The sequence below is a fragment of the Salvelinus sp. IW2-2015 genome, linkage group LG20, assembly GCF_002910315.2.
Source record: "Salvelinus sp. IW2-2015 linkage group LG20, ASM291031v2, whole genome shotgun sequence".
Lineage (NCBI taxonomy): Eukaryota > Metazoa > Chordata > Actinopteri > Salmoniformes > Salmonidae > Salvelinus > Salvelinus sp. IW2-2015.
In genome coordinates this window covers 1614163-1637398 of record NC_036860.1, presented here as the reverse complement: position 1 = coordinate 1637398, position 23236 = coordinate 1614163, and the positions used below count along the sequence as shown (strand labels likewise).

The 23236-nt window shown below is 45.1% G+C and overlaps 1 protein-coding gene and 1 pseudogene across 1 annotated transcript; both read left to right on the top strand.

Annotated features, from left to right (window-relative positions):
• Positions 1-4681: 4681 nt before the first annotated feature.
• LOC111980559 (amine oxidase [copper-containing] 3) lies at positions 4682-8007 on the top strand. The gene is given in 5 exon segments (XM_024011355.2): positions 4682-5318; positions 5320-6314; positions 6464-6749; positions 6861-6993; positions 7120-8007. Coding segments are annotated over 5 exon segments (2244 nt in total). The 5' UTR covers positions 4682-4776; the 3' UTR covers positions 7408-8007.
• A 5071-nt stretch (positions 8008-13078) lies between these two features.
• LOC111980570 (glucose-6-phosphatase catalytic subunit 1-like) lies at positions 13079-16815 on the top strand (annotated as a pseudogene).
• Positions 16816-23236: the final 6421 nt, after the last annotated feature.

Here is a 23236-nt window from a genome sequence, read left to right as displayed (position 1 = left end):
AGGTATGCTCAGACAGAGGCAAACTCCGGACAGAGAGGTAGCTCAGGACAGAGGGGCAACTCCGGACTGAAGGGAGCTCTGGACTGAAGGGCAGCTCTCGCTAATGGCAGCTCGGGCTAGGGCAGCTCATGACTGGAGGACAGCTCATGACTGGAGGACAGCTCTGACTGTAAGGCACGCTCATGACTGGGAGGGCAGCTCATGACTGGAGGGCAGCTCATGACTGGAGGCAGCTCATGATGCACTGGAGGGCAGCTCATGACTGGAGGGCAGCTCATGACTGGAGGGCAGCTCATGACTGGAGGGCAGCTCATGACTGGAAGGCAGCTCATGACTGAAGGCCAGCTCATGACTGAGAGGGTAGCTCAGGACAGAGAGGTAGCTCAGGAAGAGAGGTGCGGACAGAGAGGTAGCTCAGGACAGAGAAGGTATCAGGACGAGGGACTCCGGACAGAGAGGTAGCTCAGGACAGAGGGGCACTCCGGACTGAAGGGCAGCTCCGGACAGAGAGGCAGCTCTGGACTGAAAGGGCAGCTCCGGACTAATGGCAGCTCCGGGCTGAGGGGCAGGTCATGACTGGAGACAGCTCATGGACTGGAGGGCAGCTCATGACTGGAGTACAGCTCGATGGAGCAGCTCATGACTGGAGGCAGCTCATGACTGAGTCCAGCTCATGACTGGAGGGCAGCTCATGGACTGGAGGGCAGCTCAGACTGGGTACAGCTATACTGAGGGCACTCATGACTGGAGGGCAGCTCATGACTGGAAGGGCAGCAGCCTCTCCTGCTGCTGCTGCTTGGTCCGGGTTAGGTGGGTGGTTCTGTAACGGCTTTCTTCCTGGGATGAAGGAGAGGACCAAAATGCAGCGCAGTTAGTGTTCAACATGTTTAATTTAACAAACTGTGAACACTTACAACAATACAAAACAACAAACGTGAAAACCGAGACAGTCCTATCTGGTGCAGAACACAAACACAGAGACAGGAAACAACCACCCACAATCCCCAACACAAAACAAGCCAGCTATATATGATTCTCAATCAGGGACAACGATTGACAGCTGCCTCTGATTGAGAACCATATTAGGCTGAACACAGAAACAGACAAACTAGACACAACATAGAATGCCCACCCCAACTCACGCCCTGACCATACTAAACAAATACAAAAACAAGGGAAAACAGGTCAGGAACGTGACAGTGTTGGGCAATGGCAGCTGGTCTGGCATGTAGTACCGCACCTGTCGAAGGTGGATCCAGTTGAGAATGGGTGTCAATAGGCACGTAGCTAACATTACTCACTGGACCAGCCACTCGTTCATAAAACATTAGCTTGTGAATAACTATTGAATTTTATTTTTATGTCGACAACGACTGCAAACTACAAGCAAGCACATGCTGCTGGAGTAACATGTTTGATGGGGACAAAGTAGTAACATATTGGCTAATCACTGACTAGTGTTCAGCAGACTAATCCTGCTGCTGTTGTTGATGACGTTGACACCAGCTTCAGTAGTACAGAGCCTGTTGACCTATTGGATAAAAGTTTTCAGCCGGGAACAAGCTCAAGCTCAACATCATCTGACTCAGAAGAGGAAAACACTGCACAGGGCTGGCAAGAGCCAGTGTATAGTCTCGGAGTCCATTTTATAGGGCTGGAGGGATACATTTTTCAATTTTGGGTGCATTCGTAAATTCACTCTGGCTATCTACTCCGATTTCAAAGCCCTCTCGTCTGTGTGCCAGAGCGCAGAACAACTTATGAATTTACGAACACACAATGCCCGTTGAATATGACCCGTGTCAGTAAACGTTGGCAAATTTTTTAAATATTTGTTGCCAGCAGCACAGTTACAGTCGCCAACGCTCTAGATAACATAAAAACAGTCTAACCAGCTCTGCTAGGGTGAGTAAAATGGTCAGAGGTGTTCTCTTATTTGTGTCTGGAAGTAGCTAGCAAACTAGCCAACTTTAGCTAGTTAGCTTGGGTGCTTGACTGCCGTTGTGAGGTCAGAACGCTTGGATCAACCCTGGTCCTCGGCTAGAGTGTGCTCTGAATGCCCCGAGAGCTAAACGATCTGAATTTACGAACTGACAATCTGACAACGCTCTGAATTTACAAATGCCCAGAGAAAGAAAAGCCATCCATATCGCGGTCACCAACGCCCCACTACCGGACAGGCTAAACACCTTTTTCTCATGATTCGAGCACAATGACCCTAAGCTGCCAAGGAGAGTCTCCACTGAGGACATATGTGTTAACCCTCACAAGGCTGCCGGCTCAGACGGCATTGCTAGCCCTGCCCTCAGAGCATGTGCAGACCAGCTGGCTGTTGTATTCTCTGACATTTTCTCTCCCTAGGTCAGGCCGCTATACCCACCTGCTTCAAGATGTCCACTATCATCCCCGTGCCCAAGAAAGGGAAAGTAACTGAACTGAATGACTACCAACCAGTAACACTCACTTCCGTTATCATGAAGTACTTAAAGAGGCTAGTCAAAGACCATATCACCTCCTCCCTCCCAGACACACTCGACTCTCTCCAATTCGACCTACCGCCCTGACAGTTCCACGGACGACGCAATCGCCATTGCACTGCACACTACCCTTAGCCACCTGGACAAAAGGAATGCATATGTGAGGATGCTGTTCATCGACTACAGCTCGGCCTTCAATACCATAGTGCCCTATAAGCTCATTACAAAGCTCACAGCCCGGGACACCCCCAGGTGGTGAAGGTAGGCAACATTACCTCGTCGACACTGATTCTCAACACAGGGGTCCCACAAGGGTGCGTCCTCAGTCCCCTTCTGTATTCCCTGTATACACACGACTGCATAGGCTCGCACAGTTCCAACTCCATCATCAAGTTTGCTGACAACACGACAATAGTAGGCCTGATTACCAATAACGACAAGAGAGTTTAAAGCTAGGAGGAAGGCACTCTGATGGCGTGGTGCCAGGTAAACAACCTCTCCTTTAACGTTAGCAAAACAAAGGAGCTGATTGTGGACTTCAGGAGGAACAAGGCTGGACATGCCCCCATTCTCATCAACACGGCAGCCGTGGAGACAGTCAATAACTTAAAATTCCTTGGTGTACACATCTCAGAGAAGCTGAAATGGTCTAACCACACGGACAGATGAAGAAGGCACGGACAGTGACCTTTTAACCTCAGGATGCTGAAGAAATTCGGCCTGTCCCGAAAGGCCCTTACAGTGTTCTACAGGTACATCATCGAGAGCATACTGTCGAGCTGCATCACAGCCTGTTACGGCAACTCCACCACCACGGACCGTAAGGCGCTTCAGAGGGTGATACGTGCAGTCGAATTCACCATTGGGTGCACACTGCCTGCCCTACAGGACACCTACCACATCAGGTGTCGCAGGAAGGCCAAGATGATCATCAGGGACCCCAGCCATGCCCTGCCCTGTTCTCCCTGCTTCAATCACTCAGATGCAAACAGTTGTAAGGGATTTCTGCCCTATGTTCATACAAGAGACCACAGGAAACTTCTTTGATCGGAGGTTAGTTTGTTTAATAAGGATTGCAACCCGGAGTATACACTTACAGTAATTTGAAAGTAACACACTCAGTTCTGGAGATGGTGTTTTCCCTTTTTATCCCCTACTATGGTTCACTCCGCCCAGGGTGATGTCCCTTAACTTTAATACCATATAAGCTCATAATTATCAGTTGCTAATACAAAATTGTCTCTGCTAGCCATGTCTTGAGGGTATGCATTGTTCGTTTACATTTAGGCCTACATTGTTTACAAACATTGGTGTAAATCAAGCTTATATTTTGGGTTCTGATGGGGTAGGTCTACGACAGTTGAACTAGCTCATGAGGCATTTATAACTTAGCCTATTACTCAAGAATCAATGGGTATAGGCTATATCATTCTTTTAATGCCTATATCCAAAATTGGATGTAGCAACTAAGAGTTATAGCTGTGTTTGTTGGTTAGAATAAGAGAGCTCCTTTTACGGCTTGCCTCAGAAAGAAAAAGTGAGGAGCGCTATACACTATAAACCTACTTCAAACTGAGGACTTTCGGAAGGCTGCCAAGACTTGTGGCTTTCCACTTACATCAAATGTTGGCGAGAGAATGTTGGCTGCGTTCCGAAACGGAAAACTATTCCCACCAGGGTCCAGGAAACACGGCGGGCGACAACAGACAAATCAGATGAAGGTGTTTTTTCACTTCGACAGTGCAGTGAGACCCAGGCTAGTGAAAAACAACAAAAGCAACACCATCAATTGTTTTGTCTGCGCGTGATGCCTGGTTTATAGAGGCTTCCCAACTAAAATAACCATTATAGTGTATTTCAACTTCAAGAAGACGATGCTCTTGCACACCACATTTTGTGTAAAAATAGTTACACATTTAATTTTCTATCTAGGCCTACATGAACTAATAAATTATCTGTAAAAAATATATCAACACAACCAAGTCCATTGAACAAGTATTTATTTGACAGGAACGCACAACCCTTTCCACAGGGAGCATACAATATGTGCGTAAAATACACTTTACGCAGGAGGAATGTTGGCCTTCATCCAAAAACTATTGGATTAAATCCCGGCAATTGCATAACTTTATTCAAAGTATACGAGAACTTTGAATTTCTTGAGGGTGCTGCACGGGGGTGGGACGAGGGACGGACGGGTGTGGCTCATCCCAAATTCACTTGCCGCCTAATCTTATGCTCATCGCAATCGCCTCCTCTATCCAGAACACCCCAGGATGTTTAGATTGTGGTTTGGAGAATGACTTCATTAGTTAAATGGATATTGATACTCTTTGGCCTGATCTCAGTAATAGCGAATATTGTCATCGTATGTCTTTACTCAGGTAGGCTGCCCAAATGCTCCTCGAAGCCGCATCATGTTTTCAAGGGAAAACACAATGAACGCAGCGCGATGTTTGCTGACCTGTCCGCCGAGGAATATCTCCAAGTCCGCGACTATATGAGTAATCAGAAAGACTTGGATATTTCTGTCAATGCGCTTACAAAGCCTTCAGGGAATTTTCTCTTCTTAATTGATCTTTTGCTGCCAAGGAAAGCGGATGCACTTGGCTACCTAGATAACAATAAGCCCAAGCCGGTGAGAGAGGCGACTGCGGTGGTTTTCTATGGCACCCTTGGGCACATTAAAGAATATGTGGTGGGACCTCTCCCCAACCCGACTTACCACCGCGATGTCACCGTTGAGAGGTATAAAGAAGAGTTGCCCATCAATGCTCGTACGGTCACCATTGGTGAATATGCACTTATTTTCAAGTTTATTAATGAAGAGGTATTAATGAATGAATGAAGAGGTCAGTAAAGAGAAAACCCTGAATGGTTTCGAAGGCATGCCTCGGGGTGTCAAATCCGGAGAGAGACAGACATGGATATCTTTCTTTCGTGATTTGAGTGGGATGTACATCCATCCTGTAGGTTTGGAAGTTTTAATCAACCACGAAAGCACCAACGCGTCTCTTTGGAGTGTGAAGAGATTACTTTATAACGGACAGTACTTCGACAGTGTGGAGGATCTTATAAAACAATATGATGCCGGGACAGTGACTAAAATTGTGTATAAACCTGTCCAGAARTATGCATCACTCAAACCTAAAAGTAAACCCACCGGTTTAAGCCCTCAGCAGTTTTACGCGCAAGGTAAACGCTTCAGTGTCAAGAATAATCATGTCATGTATCTCGAATGGAGTTTTGCGTTCGGTCTGAGTTCCCTCACCGGTATGAGAGTTTTTGACATTCGTTTCAAGGGGGAGAGGATAGTTTATGAGCTTAGTGTTCAAGAGGCAATGTCAGTTTATGGTTCCATCACACCCGGCATGATTCTGACTAAGTTTTTGGACTCTAGTATCGGAATAGGTCGCTTTGCGCACGAGCTCGTTCGAGGCGTGGATTGTCCGTACGCGGCAACCTACATCGACACTTTCCGATACATTGACGTCAGTGCACCTCATAGATTCAGGAATTCAATTTGCCTTTTTGAGCACAATACAGGCCGTCCTCTCAGAAGACACTTCTCGGACTTTTTCAGCAATAGTTATGGAGGCATGGTAAACAGTGCCTTAGTTTTTAGGACCATTACGGCCATAGGTAACTATGACTACTTGTGGGACTTCATTTTTTACCAGAGCGGCTCTGTTGAGACCAAAGTGCATGCCACTGGATACATATCGTCATCTTTCAATGTTGATGGCAATCTCAAATACGGACACCAGGTGGCAGAAAATACTATTGGGAACATCCACACTCATTTCATCAACTTCAAAGTTGACCTGGACGTGTTYGGTAAGTGTGAACAATACATTTGGCCTAGTATGAACCGATGAAAGTCAAGCACAGTTATACATGTTTTAAATGAGTTATCTTTCATTTCAATGATAGGATTATAACATGATCCAATAATTCGAATTTTGAATTGGGATTTTGTACCACAGGGGTTGAGAATGTATTCCAGACCAAGGACATGAAGTTTATGAATGTTTCTTTACCCTGGATGCCGGAGCGCTATGCCATGGTTCCTCAGCTGGTGGAGGCCCAGCTAAAGACTGAGAAGGAGGCTGCTCTCCGCTACGACACCAAGACGCCACGCTACCTTCACATCGCAAGCAACCGCACCAACCGCTGGGGCCACCAACGCTCCTACCGCCTCCAGGTGGTCAGCTTCACCGGTGACAGCCTTCCAGAGACGGAGCCAGAGGAGAAGTCCAAGTCTTGGGCTAGGTGAGGCTCCCTCCTCTCTCCTCCTAAGGAAGGTCCTAATTCCCAAAACACAGGTTACAGGTAGACCAAAGGCAAAGCAGTTTGACCAACTTTTGTTATTTTATTTGGCAGGTATAAAGTGGCCATCACTAAGCACAAAGACTCGGAGCAGACCAGCAGTAGCCTGTACAGTCAGAACAACATGTGGACACCAGCAGTGGACTTCAGCAAGTACATTGAGGATGACGAGAGCATTGAGAACCAGGTGTGTTTTTGGTCTTATGTGCCGTTGTCCTTACATATATTTTACCACTCTCTTGAGATTTGCACATTTTCAGGTCATTGATAAATGAAGGTTTGGTAGTCACCAAATTAGTGTTTTTTTGTCTAGGACCTGGTTGCCTGGGTAACCACCGGCTTCCTCCACATTCCTCATGCTGAGGACATCCCCAACACAGTTACCGTTGGAAATGGAGGCGGAGTGATCCTGAGACCACATAATTACTTTGATGAGGACCCGTCTATTCACTCTCCAGACGGGGTGTACATCAGCCCAGGGTCAGAGGGAAACTGTGAAAATAACAAGATGGCCTGCTTGGCTGAAGACGCATGCAGCCCAGTCGTTGAACCGTTCACCTACAATGGGTTTGAAGGGACCATGAAGTTGAAGGGACCATGAAGTCCCCAGTCCCAATCCTGAGTGTGCTCTGCGCTAAACACTAAAACACTTATGAAAATTTGAAAATTTGAAATAATTAAGAAACAATTTTGGATTTCTAACTTGGCATGGACTCTACAAGTTGTCAAAAGTGTTCCACAGGGATGCTGGCCCAAATTGACTCCAATGCTTCCCACAGTTGTGTCAAGTTGGCTGGATGTCTTTTGGGTGGTGGACCATTCTTGATACACACGGGAAACTGTTGAGAGTGGAAAAACCCAGCGGTGTTGCCGTTCTTGACACACTCAAACCTGTGTGCCTGGCACCTACTATCATACCCTGTTCAAAGGCACTTAAATCTTTTGTCTTGCCCATTCACCCTCTAAATGGTACACTCACTGTATATATTCAACTCAATACAGTATAGGTTTATATCTGCTCATTTGAATACTTTATCACTGCACTGAGGCTTTTCAATTCACGTTCGTCTGACCACTCTCTGTATGAGGAGGAAGCTGTAACTCTCCGTTGATTGTTTTGTTTATGTTTTTACCTTACACATAAGAAATAATCTGTCTAGTTGTCTCTCCCAATAAAAATAAAAATATTTGTTTAAAATGGGCTGGACCTCAGCTGTTTCCTGTTTTTTACAGTCTTTCTACTCCCCATGGTGTCTGCAGAGACCAGATCAAAGTGGGTGAATGAACTCCCCACCCCTCCTCACTTAATGGGAACGGAAGTTCTTGTTGTATACCTTTTAATATGTAGATTTTTTTCTTAACCTTTATTTAACTAGGCAGGTCAGTTAAGAACAATTTCTTATTTACAATGACGGCCTACACCGGCCAAACCCGGACGACGCTGGGCCAACTGTACGCCGCCCTATGGGACAATCAGGGCCGGTTGTGATACAGCCTGGATAAGAATTAACTTAGACATTTTTTTCACAGTACAATAGGGTTTGTTGGACAAGATTTTGGCATTTTTAAGGCCATTGCGAGTTTGTAATTTTCCCCCTTGGACAACCCACAGATTTTGTAACATATCTTGGCACAGCCTCCAATCCCTACTAAAGGTGACCTGAAAATGACCTCCTCTCCCTGGCCATTGTAAATATTTGAAGGAATGTCCATGCAGCTAACAGGCCTCTTACGCAGAACTTTGTCCACATTTTGGAAAGATGGATTTCTGCTCCGCTGCTAAGTGCCTCTTAGACCTGTATAGGCTACTCATCACACACACATACATACATACATACATACATACATATACACACACAAACACACACACACACACATACATATGTCTACTCCCACTTGTGTTGCAAAACGTATGTTTTAATTTGACCTTCCACTTTCAATAAATTCCACTCAGACTGTGTAGACATTCAGTTACAGACCAGATGTTAAAGTGTTAGAACTGTGAGGGGAATGGATACATTGAATCAACACTGGAGTTAGTGGTGTCAGAGAAAACGTTCCTATGGAGATTACCACATCTGGGTTCGCATGATTTCAGTCAGACACTAAGGAAACCTTGGTTTGTTCTCCATTCTAATTAATGCCTGCAGGCTAGCTTGGTTAAAACAAGAAAGATTAGCAACAAAAAAAAAACACTCAGGAGAAAGCAAAGGAACTTAATTTGTCAAATTCCTAACTTGACTCCTGACACAGCAACCACATCCCCCCCTAAATAAAGAGGAGATAACTGCATCTGTGTTAATGTCAGGGACATTTTACATTGGATTCAAACTCTCAGCTGCCTAGTGCTGGTCACCCCAACGTCCTCGCCCTGTGATCTTCCTGCTCCACTAACCATATAACGGTCATGAGTCATGACCAGTAGACTGCTCCGGTTACTGGTAAGAACCCCCACACACTGATCTCAGTGGTAGACCAAAGATTGGTTGTCAGTCTCTTCAGAGGCACATTCATTCTGAGAGTCACTCCCTTGGAGTTGAAAAGTCTACGCCAAGATTACTAGACTTAGACTAAGCAGTAAGAAGACTTGAATAGAGGAATATACACAGGATAGCCTATAGCCTACATAGAAAGATAACATATTTCTATAAAACATTAGATCAAATGCTGGCCAGATAAAATCACACATCTTTAGCTATTTACCTGAGTTGACTTGAGTTTGATTTTCATTTTATAATAAAAGACCCATGCACAACTATTAGGTAACTTCAACCATGGGAAATGTTTTTGTTTATGGCAACAAGAAAATCTAGCATAAAATACTCAATGTCAGGGTCTCTTGGTTCAGGGCATCCTGTGAGGAGTCTGAACAGACTTGGGAAAGTATGTTGGTAGTTTCTATAAAGAACCTTACTGTCATAACAAGACTGTTTATCATTTGGATTTTCTTGGCAGACTGCCTGACGAGACATCGATAGCAACATGGGTGTCACACGCTATGGCTTCATCTGTCTATTCTCAAGGGCAATAGATGGAAAGTTGCCTATAAGCTGAGGTTCATGATAGTATAGTACAACACTTCCTTTGAGCCTGTAGTCCTTAATTGGTCTAGTTTCTCTTTCAACAACAACTGCTATAACAGATGTATAAATGCTGAACAGACCAGATGACTATATAAACAAGACCTCAACTTTATGGCTAAATTGTATTGTGTAAACACAGTGATGCTATTTTAATACGCTAATCTAGCTGAAGCAACACATCAGATGATTGTTTATTCAATATTTCAATGTGCTTGTACCCATCCCTATTAAAATAAACCATAAATGTAATTAAATCTAGGCCTATGCATGGTGTGAGACCCCAGTATTTGACTACCCTTTGGAACTTCCTCAAAGGTAAGCCTCTCCAACTGATGAAAGAGGATGCTGACAGAGTCCAGAAACTCAGGGAGGAATCCTACCATGTGATCTGCAAGGATAAATTTCACAAAAATCTCCCATTGACACGAATGCATTATTTCCGCAAAAGTCTGAGCCTTGTGATTCCCTGGTGCTAAAAGTCTCCAGTAGACCATTATCCTCCTTTTATAACGTGGTGAACAACAGCAACAKRASACAATGTAATGAARGCATGGTGKCCTGCACAMGTTTCCTCTCTAATGCATRATGCATCCTCACARTTGTGATGAATGTGTTGGGGATGTCTGTATTCATTAACTAATAGACCTGGTTGGGTCATAACTCACAGTCCCAAACAGCCACAGCTCAGAAGCCTGATCTCCATACAAAGCAGACAAACATCGGCTGAACATTCAATATTTGGACAACTGTGTGTTTTTCTCTAGTTTATCAGCACTGTCCACTGGGACAGATGGTACCTTGGTGTGCAGGGCAGTGATGTTGGTGATGTGGTCTATGGCAAGGGTATTATTGGTGATGGAGTGCCCGGTTTAACCTCTGTTTTAACTCTGTTTACTAAACTTGGTAAAAGCACTCTGGTAATCAACATGGCGCAATTAAGACAATTGCCTTGTTAATCACAGACGTATTTGTGTAGACATAAACAAGAGGCTTTTGACTGAGTAAACATCTTCACAGTGACATGTTGCATAGCAGAGATCAACCACAGTTAATGGCCTCCTTGAGTTGGAAATAACAACTTTCTTGTCACGTTCTGACCTTAGTTCCTTTTTTATGTCTTTATTTTAGTTCGGTCAGGGCGTGAGTTGGGGTGGGCATTCTATGTTGTGTTTCTATGTTTTGTTCTGTATTTATATTTATATGTTTTTGGCCTAGTATGGTTCTCAATCAGAGGCAGGTGTCAGTCGTTGTCTCTGATTGGGAGCCATATTTAGGTAGCCTGTTTTCTATTGTGTTTTGTGGGTGATTATTTTCCGTTTCAGTGTTTGTGCCATACGGGACTGTTTCGGTTGTTTGTTTGTGTTTTTTGTTATTTTGTTCTCTGTTCATTTTGATTTATTAAAAATCTAATTATGGACACTTACCACGCTGCACATTGGTCCGATCCTTGCTACTCCTCCTCAGACGAAGAGGAAATCCGTTACATTTCTCCCCTCTCACACCAGTAGCAGTCCCTTAGCTGGCTAGAAAACATCAATAGGTTTGTAATGGATTTACAAAGGTTACGTGAATAAATATCGCGAAAATATGTCCTATTATACCATCAGGGAAGAGTTCAACAAAACACACTTAGATCATGCATCTCTCACCTGGTTTCCCCTCCCCACCCCAATCACACGTTCACTTGTCTCCCCCCTCCCTGAACGTGTTTCTCAAGGGAAAGCCATCCGCTCCGTTAGTGCAGTTGGAGGGGTGGGGGACGGACATGAAATGGGAATTGTAGGATGTGTGTGTACGTGTGGTGGGCTGCACAGTGGGACCATGCTAGTGTTATTTTTAGCTCCCTGGGGAAGATRATGGTTTGTGGAGCAAACAACWGCAGCAGCAGGCAAGGAACAGGCCTAATGTCTGTCAGCCGGCCACGGCCAGATAACATATCACCTTGGAAACGTGTGCTGGTTGGAGGGTGGTGGCTGGGAACACGCTAGAAGTAAACACAGACCCTCTCCTCCTCCTCTCCTCTTCCCTCCTTCACTCCCCTACATGCCTCACTAAACGAGGCTACACTCTTTTCCATCACTAGCTCGACGTGCCTGTACAGCGTGGGTTTTTCCATGTTGTCCTCTTTTTTTCCCTCCTCCTTTGGCCTTCAGCAACACATGCTAAGTAGTATGTCCTGAAAAAGTCATCTTTCTTAACATGGTTAACCATACACTCTTAGAAAAAAAGAGCTATCTAGAACCTAAAAGGGTTCTTTCGGCTGTCCCCATAGGAGAACCCTTTTTGGTTCCAGGTAGAACCGTTTTGGTTCCAGGTAGAACCCTTTTGGGTTCCAAGTAGGACCCTTTCCACAGAGTGTTCTACATGGAACCCAAAAGTGTTCTACGTGGAACCATAGGGTTCTCCTATGGGGACAGCCAAAGAACCCTTTTGGAACCCTTAGAGAGTACATGTAGTTTAAAGCAGTCATTGAATGAAATAAGAATGATGGACCAATGAGACATTGAGGGATATTGAACTCTTGAAAGGAGAAATCTGTCAGCGATTCATTAGCGCTTATATTGAACCCATACTCTTGTTATTGTTCAACTCCACTAGCCCCATAAGAGGGCAATCAGGCGGCGGGGGAAAAAGAACACTTCACATTTACTTCATCTGGTATCTACTCACTCTGAGCTCTCAACAGGGCAGGGAGCGATAACTGGAGGAGCAGCCCCTGCACATGTGACAGTGGTGATGAGTATGTGTGCATGCATATGTCTTTCAGTGGAGGCTGGTGGGAGGAGCAATAGCAGGACGGGCTCATTGTAATGGCTGGAATGGAATTAATGGAATGGAGTCAAGCATGTGGTTTCCATATGTTTGATACCGTTCCATTGATTCCGTTCCAGCCATTACAATGAACCCGTCCTCCTATAGCTCCTCCCACCACCCGCAACTGGTGTGTGTGTGTACGTGCGTGCATGTGGGGGGGGGGGGTTTCCAGCAATACCACACCACAGGTAGTCCCCATGGTGATGCACTGACCAGCTGGCTGCAGTGCAGTCAGTCATGATGTAATGTTTGTCCAGTTCTTTTCCCTCCTCACTCTCTCCAGTTCAAAGATCAGGCGTGGTGGAGTGACCAGGTGTTCACACAGGGTATAAAAGGGATAGCAGCGGTGACAGGCGTGCACTGGACAGACAAGTAGCACACACTACAWGGGCTGCACAGAGACCTCACACCACTACCTCTTGACTTTATCAGGCAATACACACAGAACTATGGTACTGCCAGCGGGCATCTCAGCAGACACCTCTGCTCTTCTGACATAGGATATCAGACACAGCAGCAGCTATAGACTAGTTGTCGAAGACTGGTCTTGACGTTAGTGTGACTGTCAGATATAGTGAACTAGAGAGCAGCCATGGACACCGTCCACACCTATGGGGTTAGCACCACACGATACCTCCAGACTCACTACAGGGACACTCAGAGCTGGTTCCTGTTTGTTTCCATGGCAGCTGACCTGCGGAACACCTTCTTTGTCTTCTTCCCTGTGTGTTTCCACCTGCGGGAATCAGTGGGGGTCAAGCTGGTCTGGGTGGCTGTGGTGGGAGACTGGCTCAACCTTATCTTCAAATGGTAGGTGACTACTAATACTAATCACAGTGCTCAGATGGTAAGATAAAGAATAACAATATAATATGTATATTTCCAGGATAAAAAATACTGCAGGTTCCGAATGATTTAACTATGCTCTGAGAACAATCCAACAGATGATCCCTCCAGTGCGTATGTTGCTAGACAGAGGAGGATTCAATATGTGATACTTGATATATTACTCTCTCATGTCTACACAGGATCCTGTTTGGCGAGCGTCCCTATTGGTGGATTCAAGAGACTCCTTACTATGGCAACTCATCAGCGCCACAAATTGGGCAGTTCCCTATGACCTGTGAGACTAGTCCAGGTGAGTGCCTGTTTGTCTGCTGCTGGTTGCAAAACCACTTTCCTTTCTGGAGAATCCATGCAGTATTTTCAACTCAAATGAATTAAATTCCATTATTTTATTTTATTTTTTATTTATTTAACCTTTATTTAACTAGGCAAGTCAGTTAAGAACAAATTCTTATTTACAATGATGGCCTACCAAAAAGCATAGAAGCAACACATGACAACACAACATGGCAGCAGCACAACATGGTAGCAGCACAAAACAGGGTACAAACATTATTGGGCACAGACGACAGCACAAAGGGCAAGAAGGTAGAGACAACAATACATCACGCAAAGCAGCCACAACTGTCAGTAAGAGTGTCCATGATTGAGTCTTTGAATTAAGAGATTGAGATAAAACTGTCCAGTTTTAGTGTTTGTTGCAGCTCGTTCCAGTCGCTAGCTGCAGCGAACTGAAAAGAGGAGCGACCCAGGGATGTGTGTGCTTTAGGGATACTTTAACAGAATGTGACTGACAGAATGGGTTGTTGTATTGGAGGATGAGGGCTGCAGTAGTATTCTCAGATAGGGGGAGTGAGGCCTAAGAGGGTTAATAAATAAGCATAAACCAGTGGGTTTTGCGACGGCGTATACAGAGCTGACCAGTTTACAGAAGAGTATAGAGTGCAGTTCGATTCAGTTGATTCCATTCTGTTCACAATTTTTTTTTCAAGGCAAAACTGTACTTGACAGCAGTTCTCCTCTCACAGGAAGTCCGCCGCGGTCATGCCATGAGTGCTGCAGGGTTACTACGCTATGATCTCATCACTCCTTGCCATCCTCCTCAAGGAACATGGGGGTCACATCAAGAACTGGTAAGAGGACAAATTCTATGTTGTATATCAGAGTTTATCTGCTAGACACAAATATCTAGAATTGAATGATCCAACTCTGCTAAGTAGGTGACTGTGTGTCCTTCCCTGCGCGTGTGTGTGTGTGTGTGTGTGTGGTGTGTGGTGGTGTGTGTGTGTGTGTGTGTGTGTGTGTGTGTGTGTGTGTGTGTGTGCGCGCGCGCGCGCGCATCAGGTGTGTCCGCGCGACCCTGTGGGCTGTCTTCTGGTGTGTGCAGGTGTGTGTCTGCCTCTCCAGGGTTTTCATCGCTGCCCACTTCCCTCACCAAGTTGTCGCTGGGGTCGTCACAGGTCAGTGGAGAGCCCCAACTCTTATACTGAATTCTAAATCAAACCCTACACCCTACTACCCTGTTGGCCCTTCTTTCAGTTCTGGATAAGCAATATGGTAATAGCACTGCTTTGAACACTGATTGGCTTGGTGTAACTTCTGCTATGAATGTAGTTTATGCCAAATATGTTGTTTATGCATACACACATCATAACATACGCACTATACACACACGCACACATAGATTTTGTGTTGTAGATATGTGGTAGTAGAGTAGTGGCCTGAGGACACACACTCAATGTGTTGTGAAATGTATTGTGATGTTTTTTTAAATTGTATAACTGCCTTAATTTTACTGGACACCAGGAAGAGTATCTACAAATACAAACCTTTCAGATATACACTGAGTGTACAAAACATTAAGAACACCTGCTCTTTCCATGACTTAGACTGACCATGTGAATCCAGGTGAAAGCTATGATCCCTTATTGATGTCACTTGTTAAATCCACTTCAATCAGTGTAGATGAAGAGGAGGAGACAGGTTAAGGAAGGATTTTTAAGCCTTGATACAATTGAGACATGGATTGTGTATGTGTGCCATTCAGAGGGTAAATGGGCAAGACAAATAATTTAGGTGTCTTTGAACAGGTATGGTAGTAGGTGCCTGGCGCCTTTGTTAGGTGTTTTCCCAATTGAGAACATGCAAGTGAAAGCTGGGAAAGAACTTCTCTTTGACAAGCCTGTCCGTTTTCCTAGGCATCCTAGTGGCGGAGACCTTTGACCGGGTCCAGTGGATCTACAGGGCTAGCCTGATGCGTTACATCTACACCACCCTCTCCCTGCTCTRCTTCGCTGTGGGCCTTTACCTGGTCCTCAGGGGCCTGGGGGTGGACCTGCTCTGGACCCTGGACAAGGCCCAGCGCTGGTGCCAGCGGCACCAATGGGTCCACATAGACACTACACCCTTCGCCAGCCTCCTGCGCAACACCGGCACTCTGTTAGGCCTGGGCTTGGGCTTGCACTCGCCCCTCTACGCCGAGGCCCGGAGAGTAGGCGGTGGCGCCACATATAGGCTGGCATGCGTGGGCGCCACACTGCTGCTGCTCCACCTACTGGACTCATTCAGACCACCAGCCCACACCAGGGCTCTGTTCTATCTGCTGTCCTTCTGTAAGAGTGCCACTGTGCCCCTGTCCACTGTGGGCATAGTGCCCTACTGCGTGGCCGAGGCAGCGGGACGGAACGGAAAGAAACACCAGTTTTGAACTAATTCGAACTTATTGTAATTCTGTGACAAATGCCCTGAAGGGACAGACAGAGGCGGACTGTCATAGGAGAAGCAGGAATGTTCACCCCAGTTGAAAGGGCTTGAAGGTCGGTCAGTAGACACTTGTTGCTGCATGAGGTGGATGTTTAATATTACTTTTTRCCCCTCTTTTTTTTGTCACATGCACAGATGTAGTTGCAGTGTACAGTGAAATTCTTAAGCTCCGAGCTCCAGCAGTGCAGGTGTGAATGAAACAATAAAAAAATACAAATAATAATCATTATTATTATGTATACATGTTTACAACGTGACAATGATKAATATAAATGTTCATTGGGTGTGGGCAGGGTAATTGTCCGTTGGGGGGGGGGGGGATAACATGTCCATAGAGGGATCAGCTGTCGTTTTTCAATGGAAAAGTTCTGGTAACCTCACACAGTGCAGTGGTCATGGACAGGGCCTGCCCTGAGAAATTAGACAGCAATATAAAGCCGTTATTAGCTCACTACTTGGTTTTCTTTTTATATGACATGAGAGACAATTATTTTAAAATTAAATATCTACAGTGGGGAGAAGAAGTATTTGATACACTGCCGATTTTGCAGGTTTTCCTACTTACAAAGCATGTAGAGGTCTGTKATTTTTATCATAGGTACACTTCAACTGTGAGAGACGGAATCTACAACAAAAGTCCAGAAAATCACATTGTATGATTTTTAAGTAATTCATTTGCATTTTATTGCATGACWTAAGTATTTGATCACCTACCAACCAGTAAGAATTCCGGCTCTCACAGWCCTGTTAGTTTTTCTTTAAGAAGTCCTCCTGTTCTCCACTCATTACCTGTATTACCTGCACCTGTTTGAACGCGTTACCTGTATAAAAGACACCTGTCCACAGACTCCAACCTCTCCACAATAGCCAAGACCAGAGAGCTGTGTAAGGACATCAGGGATAAAATAATAATAGGCAAGCAGCTTGGTGAGAAGGCAACAACTGTTGGCGCAATTATTAGAAAATGGAAGAAGTTCAAGATGATGGTCAATCACCCTCGGTCTGGGGCTCCATGCAAGATCTCACCTCGTGGGGCATCAATGATCATGAGGAAGGTGAGGGATCAGCCCAGAACTACACGGCAGGACCTGGTTAATGACCTGAAGAGAGCTGGGACCACAGTCTCAAAGAAAACCATTAGTAACACACTACGCCGTCACGGATTAAAATCCTGCAGCGCACGCAAGGTCCCCCTGCTCAAGCCAGCGCATGTCCAGGCCCGTCTGAAATTTGCCAATGACCATCTGGATGATCCAGAAGAGGAATGGGAGAAAGTCATGTGGTCTGATGAGACAAAAATAGAGCTTTTTGGTCTAAACTCCACTCGCCGTGTTTGGAGGAAGAAGGATGAGTACAACCCCAAGAACACCATCCCAACCGTGAAGCATGGAGGTGGAAACATCATTCTTTGGGGATGCTTTTCTGCCAAGGGAACAGGACGACTGCACTGTATTGAGGGGAGGATGGATGGGGCCATGTATCGCGAGATCTTGGCCATCAACCTCCTTCCCTCAGTAAGAGCATTGAAGATGGGTCGTGGCTGGGTCTTCCAGCATGACAACGACCCGAAACACACAGCCAGGGCAACTAAGGAGTGGCTCCGTAAGAAGCATCTCAAGATCTTTGAGTGGCCTAGCCAGTCTCCAGACCTGAACCCAATAGAACATCTTTGGAGGGAGCTGAAAGTCCGTATTGCCCAGCGACAGCCCCGAAACCTGAAGGATCTGGAGAAGGTCTGTATGGAGGAGTGAGACAAAATCTGGTATGGAGGAGTGTGTGCAAACCTGGTCAAGAACTACAGGAAACGTATGATCTCTGTAATTGCAAACAAAGGTTTCTGTACCAAATATTAAGTTCTGCTTTTCTGATGTATCAAATACTTATGTCATGCAATAAAATGCAAATTAATTACTTAAAAATCATACAATGTGATTTTCTYGATTTTTGTTGTAGATTCCGTCTCTCACAGTTGAAGTGTACCTATGATAAAAATTACAGACCTCTACATGCTTTGTAAGTAGGAAAACCTGCAAAATCGGCAGTGTATCAAATACTTCTTCTCSCCACTGTATATTTGTTTATTGTGTACAATCCAGATTAATCATGGTCTATGAAACAGCCCCTTTTCCTGTAAATGCCCTGTGATTTGTAATACCCAATGGCACATTTTATTTGACTATCAAATAGCATAATTAATCATCACTTACTGTAGATAGACCACAGTTCATTTATTTGTTATCGCTCTCAGCCAGAAAAGCCTGTGGAGGATTCAGACTTTAGATTGTAAAATCAAGAAGCACTCCCAATCGGTTTCTTGTCTTCATGAAATATTGTTATAGGGAGAGAAGGAGGGTGAGCATAGAATTACATATATACTGAACAAAAACGCAACATGTAAAGTGTTGGTCCCGTGTTTCATGAGCTGAAACCAAAGATCCCAGAAATTTTCCATACGGACAAAAAGCAGATTTCACTAAAATTTTACGTACAAATTGGTTTACATCCCTGTTAGTGAGCATTTCTCCTTTGCCAAGATAATCCATCCACCTGACAAGTGTGGCATATCAAGAAGCTGATTAAACAGCATGATCACTACACAGGTGTCACACAACACAATGCCACAGTTGTCTCAAGTTTTGAGGGAGCGTGCAATTGAATGACTGCAGGAATGTCCACCAGAGCTGTTGCCAGAGAATTGAATGTTCATTTTTCTATCATAAACTGCCTCCAACGTTGTTTTAGAGAATTTGGCAGTGTGTCCAACCGACCTCACAACCGCAGACCACGTGTACTGCAGTCCGCCGCGTAACCGACTTCAGTGGGCAAATGCTCACCTTCGATGGCCACTGGCAAGCTGGAGAAGTGTGCTCTTCACGGATGAATCCCGGTTTCAACTGTACCGGGCAGATGGCATCGTGTGGGCGAGTGGTTTGCTGATGTCAATTTTGTGAACAGAGTGCCCCATGGTGGTGGTGGGGTTATGGTATGGGCAGTGTCGTGGCTGAATCAGATTTAGCTAGGTAACATAGATAGATAAAATGTTATTTTCATCATATACTTGTGAGATACTGTGGGCAGTTGCATTTTCCCTTCTGAGCTAGGGCGTAGTCACTTGGGGCCCAGAGAGGGGAGAGGTCAGGCTTGTCTTCATATGTCAATGTATCTGTTAAACCATGTGGTGCTATGTAGAATATCAGAAGGGGAGGAGGACAGAATTGAACATTGTCTTCTTATGGGAATGTGTCTGTATCTATTCCTAAACCATGAGAAGGGATGGCGTTATTAATGGGGAACCAGTTAGTTATCTCATACAATGTCTGTACGCCAGTCACTCCCTATTTTTCTCATGGGGGGAAGGAGTAAGGCAGTGTTTAGAACCATTGTAAGTCCCCTCTGAGGTTGCCCTTACCTTGATCTAGTATATGACCTAAGAGGCTCACTGTCTTTTCTGAGCTTATCCAGGAGGGGTTGTATTTTGGATGGGAGTATCTAGACTTGACAATTGATGTATGCCATTGGATGAGGTGATGTTGTGGTACCAAGCATGGGATTGGGGCCTCGTCTTGGGAGACCAAACTGAACGATGATTTATAGCTAATGTTATCTAGCTATGGGATACTCCTCTTTCAAGTAACAGATTCTTTGTAAGTTGAYAGGGGTGTATCTTGGCTATAAATGAAACTAAGAATTGTTTGTAAGCACTCTCAGAGAATTCATTTATAGACACTGAATTGATCTGAGAGTCAAAAAAGGGCTATGGTGAAGCTCATATATATATTAAAGATGGACTTTATAATATAACTCTGACTTGTGTGTGGTTGGCTCTCTTTATTGAGTAATACAGGAAATTACCACGTCAGCAGTCATAAGCTACGGACAATGAAAACAATTGCATTTTATCAATGGCAATTTGAATGCACATCCCGTGACGGGATCCTGAGGCCCATTGTCGTGCCATTCATCCACTGCCATCACCTCATGTTTCAYCATGATAATGCACTGTCCCATGTCGCAAGGATCTGTACACAATTCCTAGAAGCTGATAATTTCCCAGTTCTTCCATGGCCTGCATACTCGCCAGGCATGTCACCCATTGAGCATGTTTGGGATGCTCTGGATCGACGTGTAAGACAGTCTGTTCCAGATCCCGCCAACATCCAGGAACTTCGCACAGCCATTGAAGAAGAGGCCACAATCAATAGCCTGATCAACTCTATACGAAGGAAATGTGTCGCACTGCATGAGGCAAATGGTGGTCACACCAGATACTGACTGGTTTTCTGATACACGCCCCTACTTTTTTTTTTAAAGGTATCTGTGACCAACAGATGCATATCTGTATTCCCAGTCATGTGAAAGCCATAGATTAGGGCCTAATGAATTTAAATTGACTGATTTCCTTACATGAACTGTAACAGTAAAATCTTTTAAATTGTTGCATGCTGCATTTATATTTTTGTTCAGTATAGAACTCTATAGAACTCGGTGGGAGTGAGACTTAGTAGTAAAGACAGAATGTGTGGGGGAGGGGAGGTCAGTTACACAAGACCTCCCCTGATATACACTCAATGAGCGCTCTATGATGAATGAATGGTCTATTTACATCCTCATCAAACGACTTGCTATGCATCTTGTGTACTGTACTGTATCTTACCTCAGGAAAAAAATACACAATCTATTTTTATGTAAACTATGAGTCAGTGTACTGTCAATGTATTTCCCTGTACAGGATCCTGGGACTGAACACCTCCCTCTGCAACTGGATCCTGAACATCCTGATGGGCTGCCCCCCAGGTGGTGAGGATAGGTAGCAACACATCTGCCACGCTGATCCTCAACACTGGAGCTCCCCAGGGGTGCGTACTCAGTCCCCTCCTGTACTCCCTGTTCACCCACYACTGCATGGCCAGGCATGACTCCAACACCATCATTAAGTTCGCAGACGACACAACAGTGGTAGGCCTGATTACAGACAACGACGAGACAGCCTATAGGGAGGACGTCAGAGACCTGGCTGGGTGGTGCCAGAATAACAACCTATCCCTCAACGTGATCAAGACTAAGGAGATGATTGTGGACTACAGGAAAAGGAGGACCGAGCACGCCCCCATTCTCATCGACGGGGCTGTAGTGGAGCAGGTTGAGAGCTTCAAGTTCCTTGGTGTCCACATCAACAACAAACTAGAATGGTCCAAACACACCAAGACAGTCGTGAAATGGGCACGACAAAGCCTTTTCCCCCTCAGGAAACTAAAAAGATTTGGCATGGGTCCTTAGATCCTAAAAAAGCTGCCATACAGCTGCAAAATCGAGAGCATCCTGACTGGTTGCATCACTGCCTGGTACGGCAATTGCTRGGCCTCTGACCGCAAGGCAATACATAGGGTYGTGCGTACGGCCCAGTACATCACTGGGGCTAAATTGCCTGCCATCCAGGACCTCTACACCTAAAAATTGTCAAAGACCCCAGCCACCCCAGTCATAGACTGTTCTCTCTACTTTTATTTGATTTATTTTTATTTCACCTTTATTTAACCAGGTAGGCAAGTTGAGAACAAGTTCTCATTTACAACTGCGACCTGGCCAAGATAAAGCAAAGCAGTTCGACACATATAACAACACAGAGTTACACATGGAGTAAAACAAACATACAGTCGATAATACAGTAGAAAAATAAGTCTATATACAATGTGAGCAAATGAGGTGAGATAAGGGAGGTAAAGGCAATAAATAGGACATGGTGGCGAAGTAAATAAAATATAGCAATTAAAACACTGGAAAGGTAGATTTGACAGTAGATGAGTGTGCAAAGTAGAAATACTGGGGTGCAAAGGAGCAAAATAAATAACTAAATACAGTAGGGGAAGAGGGAGTTGTATGGGCTATTTATAGATGGGCTATGTACAGGTGCAGTGATCTGTGAGCTGCTCTGACAGCTAGTGAGGGAGATAAGTGTTTCCAGTTTCAGAGATTTTTGTAGTTCGTTCCAGTCATTGGCAGCAGAGAACTGGAAGGAGAGGCAGCCAAAGGAGGAATTGGCTTTGGGGGTGACAAGTGAGATATACCTGCTGGAACGCGTGCTACGGGTGGGTGCAGCTATGGTGACCAGCGAGCAGTTATTGAGTAGGGTATTGGAGGCTATTTTGTAAATGACATCGCCAAAGTCGAGGATCGGTAAGATGGTCAGTTTTACGAGGGTATGTTTGGCAGCATGAGTGAAGGATGGTTTGTTGCGAAATAGGAAGCCAATTCTAGATTTAACTTTGGATTGGAGATGTTTTATGTGAGTCTGGAAGGAGAGTTTACAGTCTAACCAGACACCTAGGTATTTGTAGTTGTCCACATATTCTAAGTCAGAACCGTTCAGAGTAGTGATGCTGGACGGGCGGGCAGGTGCAGGCAGCGATCGGTTGAAGAGCATGCATTTAGTTTTACTTGTATTTAAGAGCAGTTGGAGGCCACGGAAGGAGAGTTGTATGGCATTGAAGCTCGTCTGGAGGGTTGTTAACACAGTGTCCAAAGAAGGGCCAGAAGTATACAGAATGGTGTCGTCTGCATAGAGGTGGATCAGAGACTCACCAGCAGCAAGAGCGACATCATTGATATATACAGAGAAGAGAGTCGGCCCAAGAATTGAACCCTGTGGCACCCCCATAGAGACTGCCAGAGGCCCGGACAACAGGCCCTCAGATTTGACACACTGAACTCTGTCGGAGAAGTAGTTGGTTGGCGCATGGCAAGCGGTACCGGAGTGCCAAGTCTAGGACAAAAAGGCTTCTCAACAGTTTTTACCCCCAAGCCATAAGACTCTTGAACAGTTAATCAAATGGCTACCCAGACTAACTGCTACTCTCTGTTTATCATATATGCATAGTCACTTTAACTATACATTCATGTACATACTACCTCAATTGGGCCGACCAA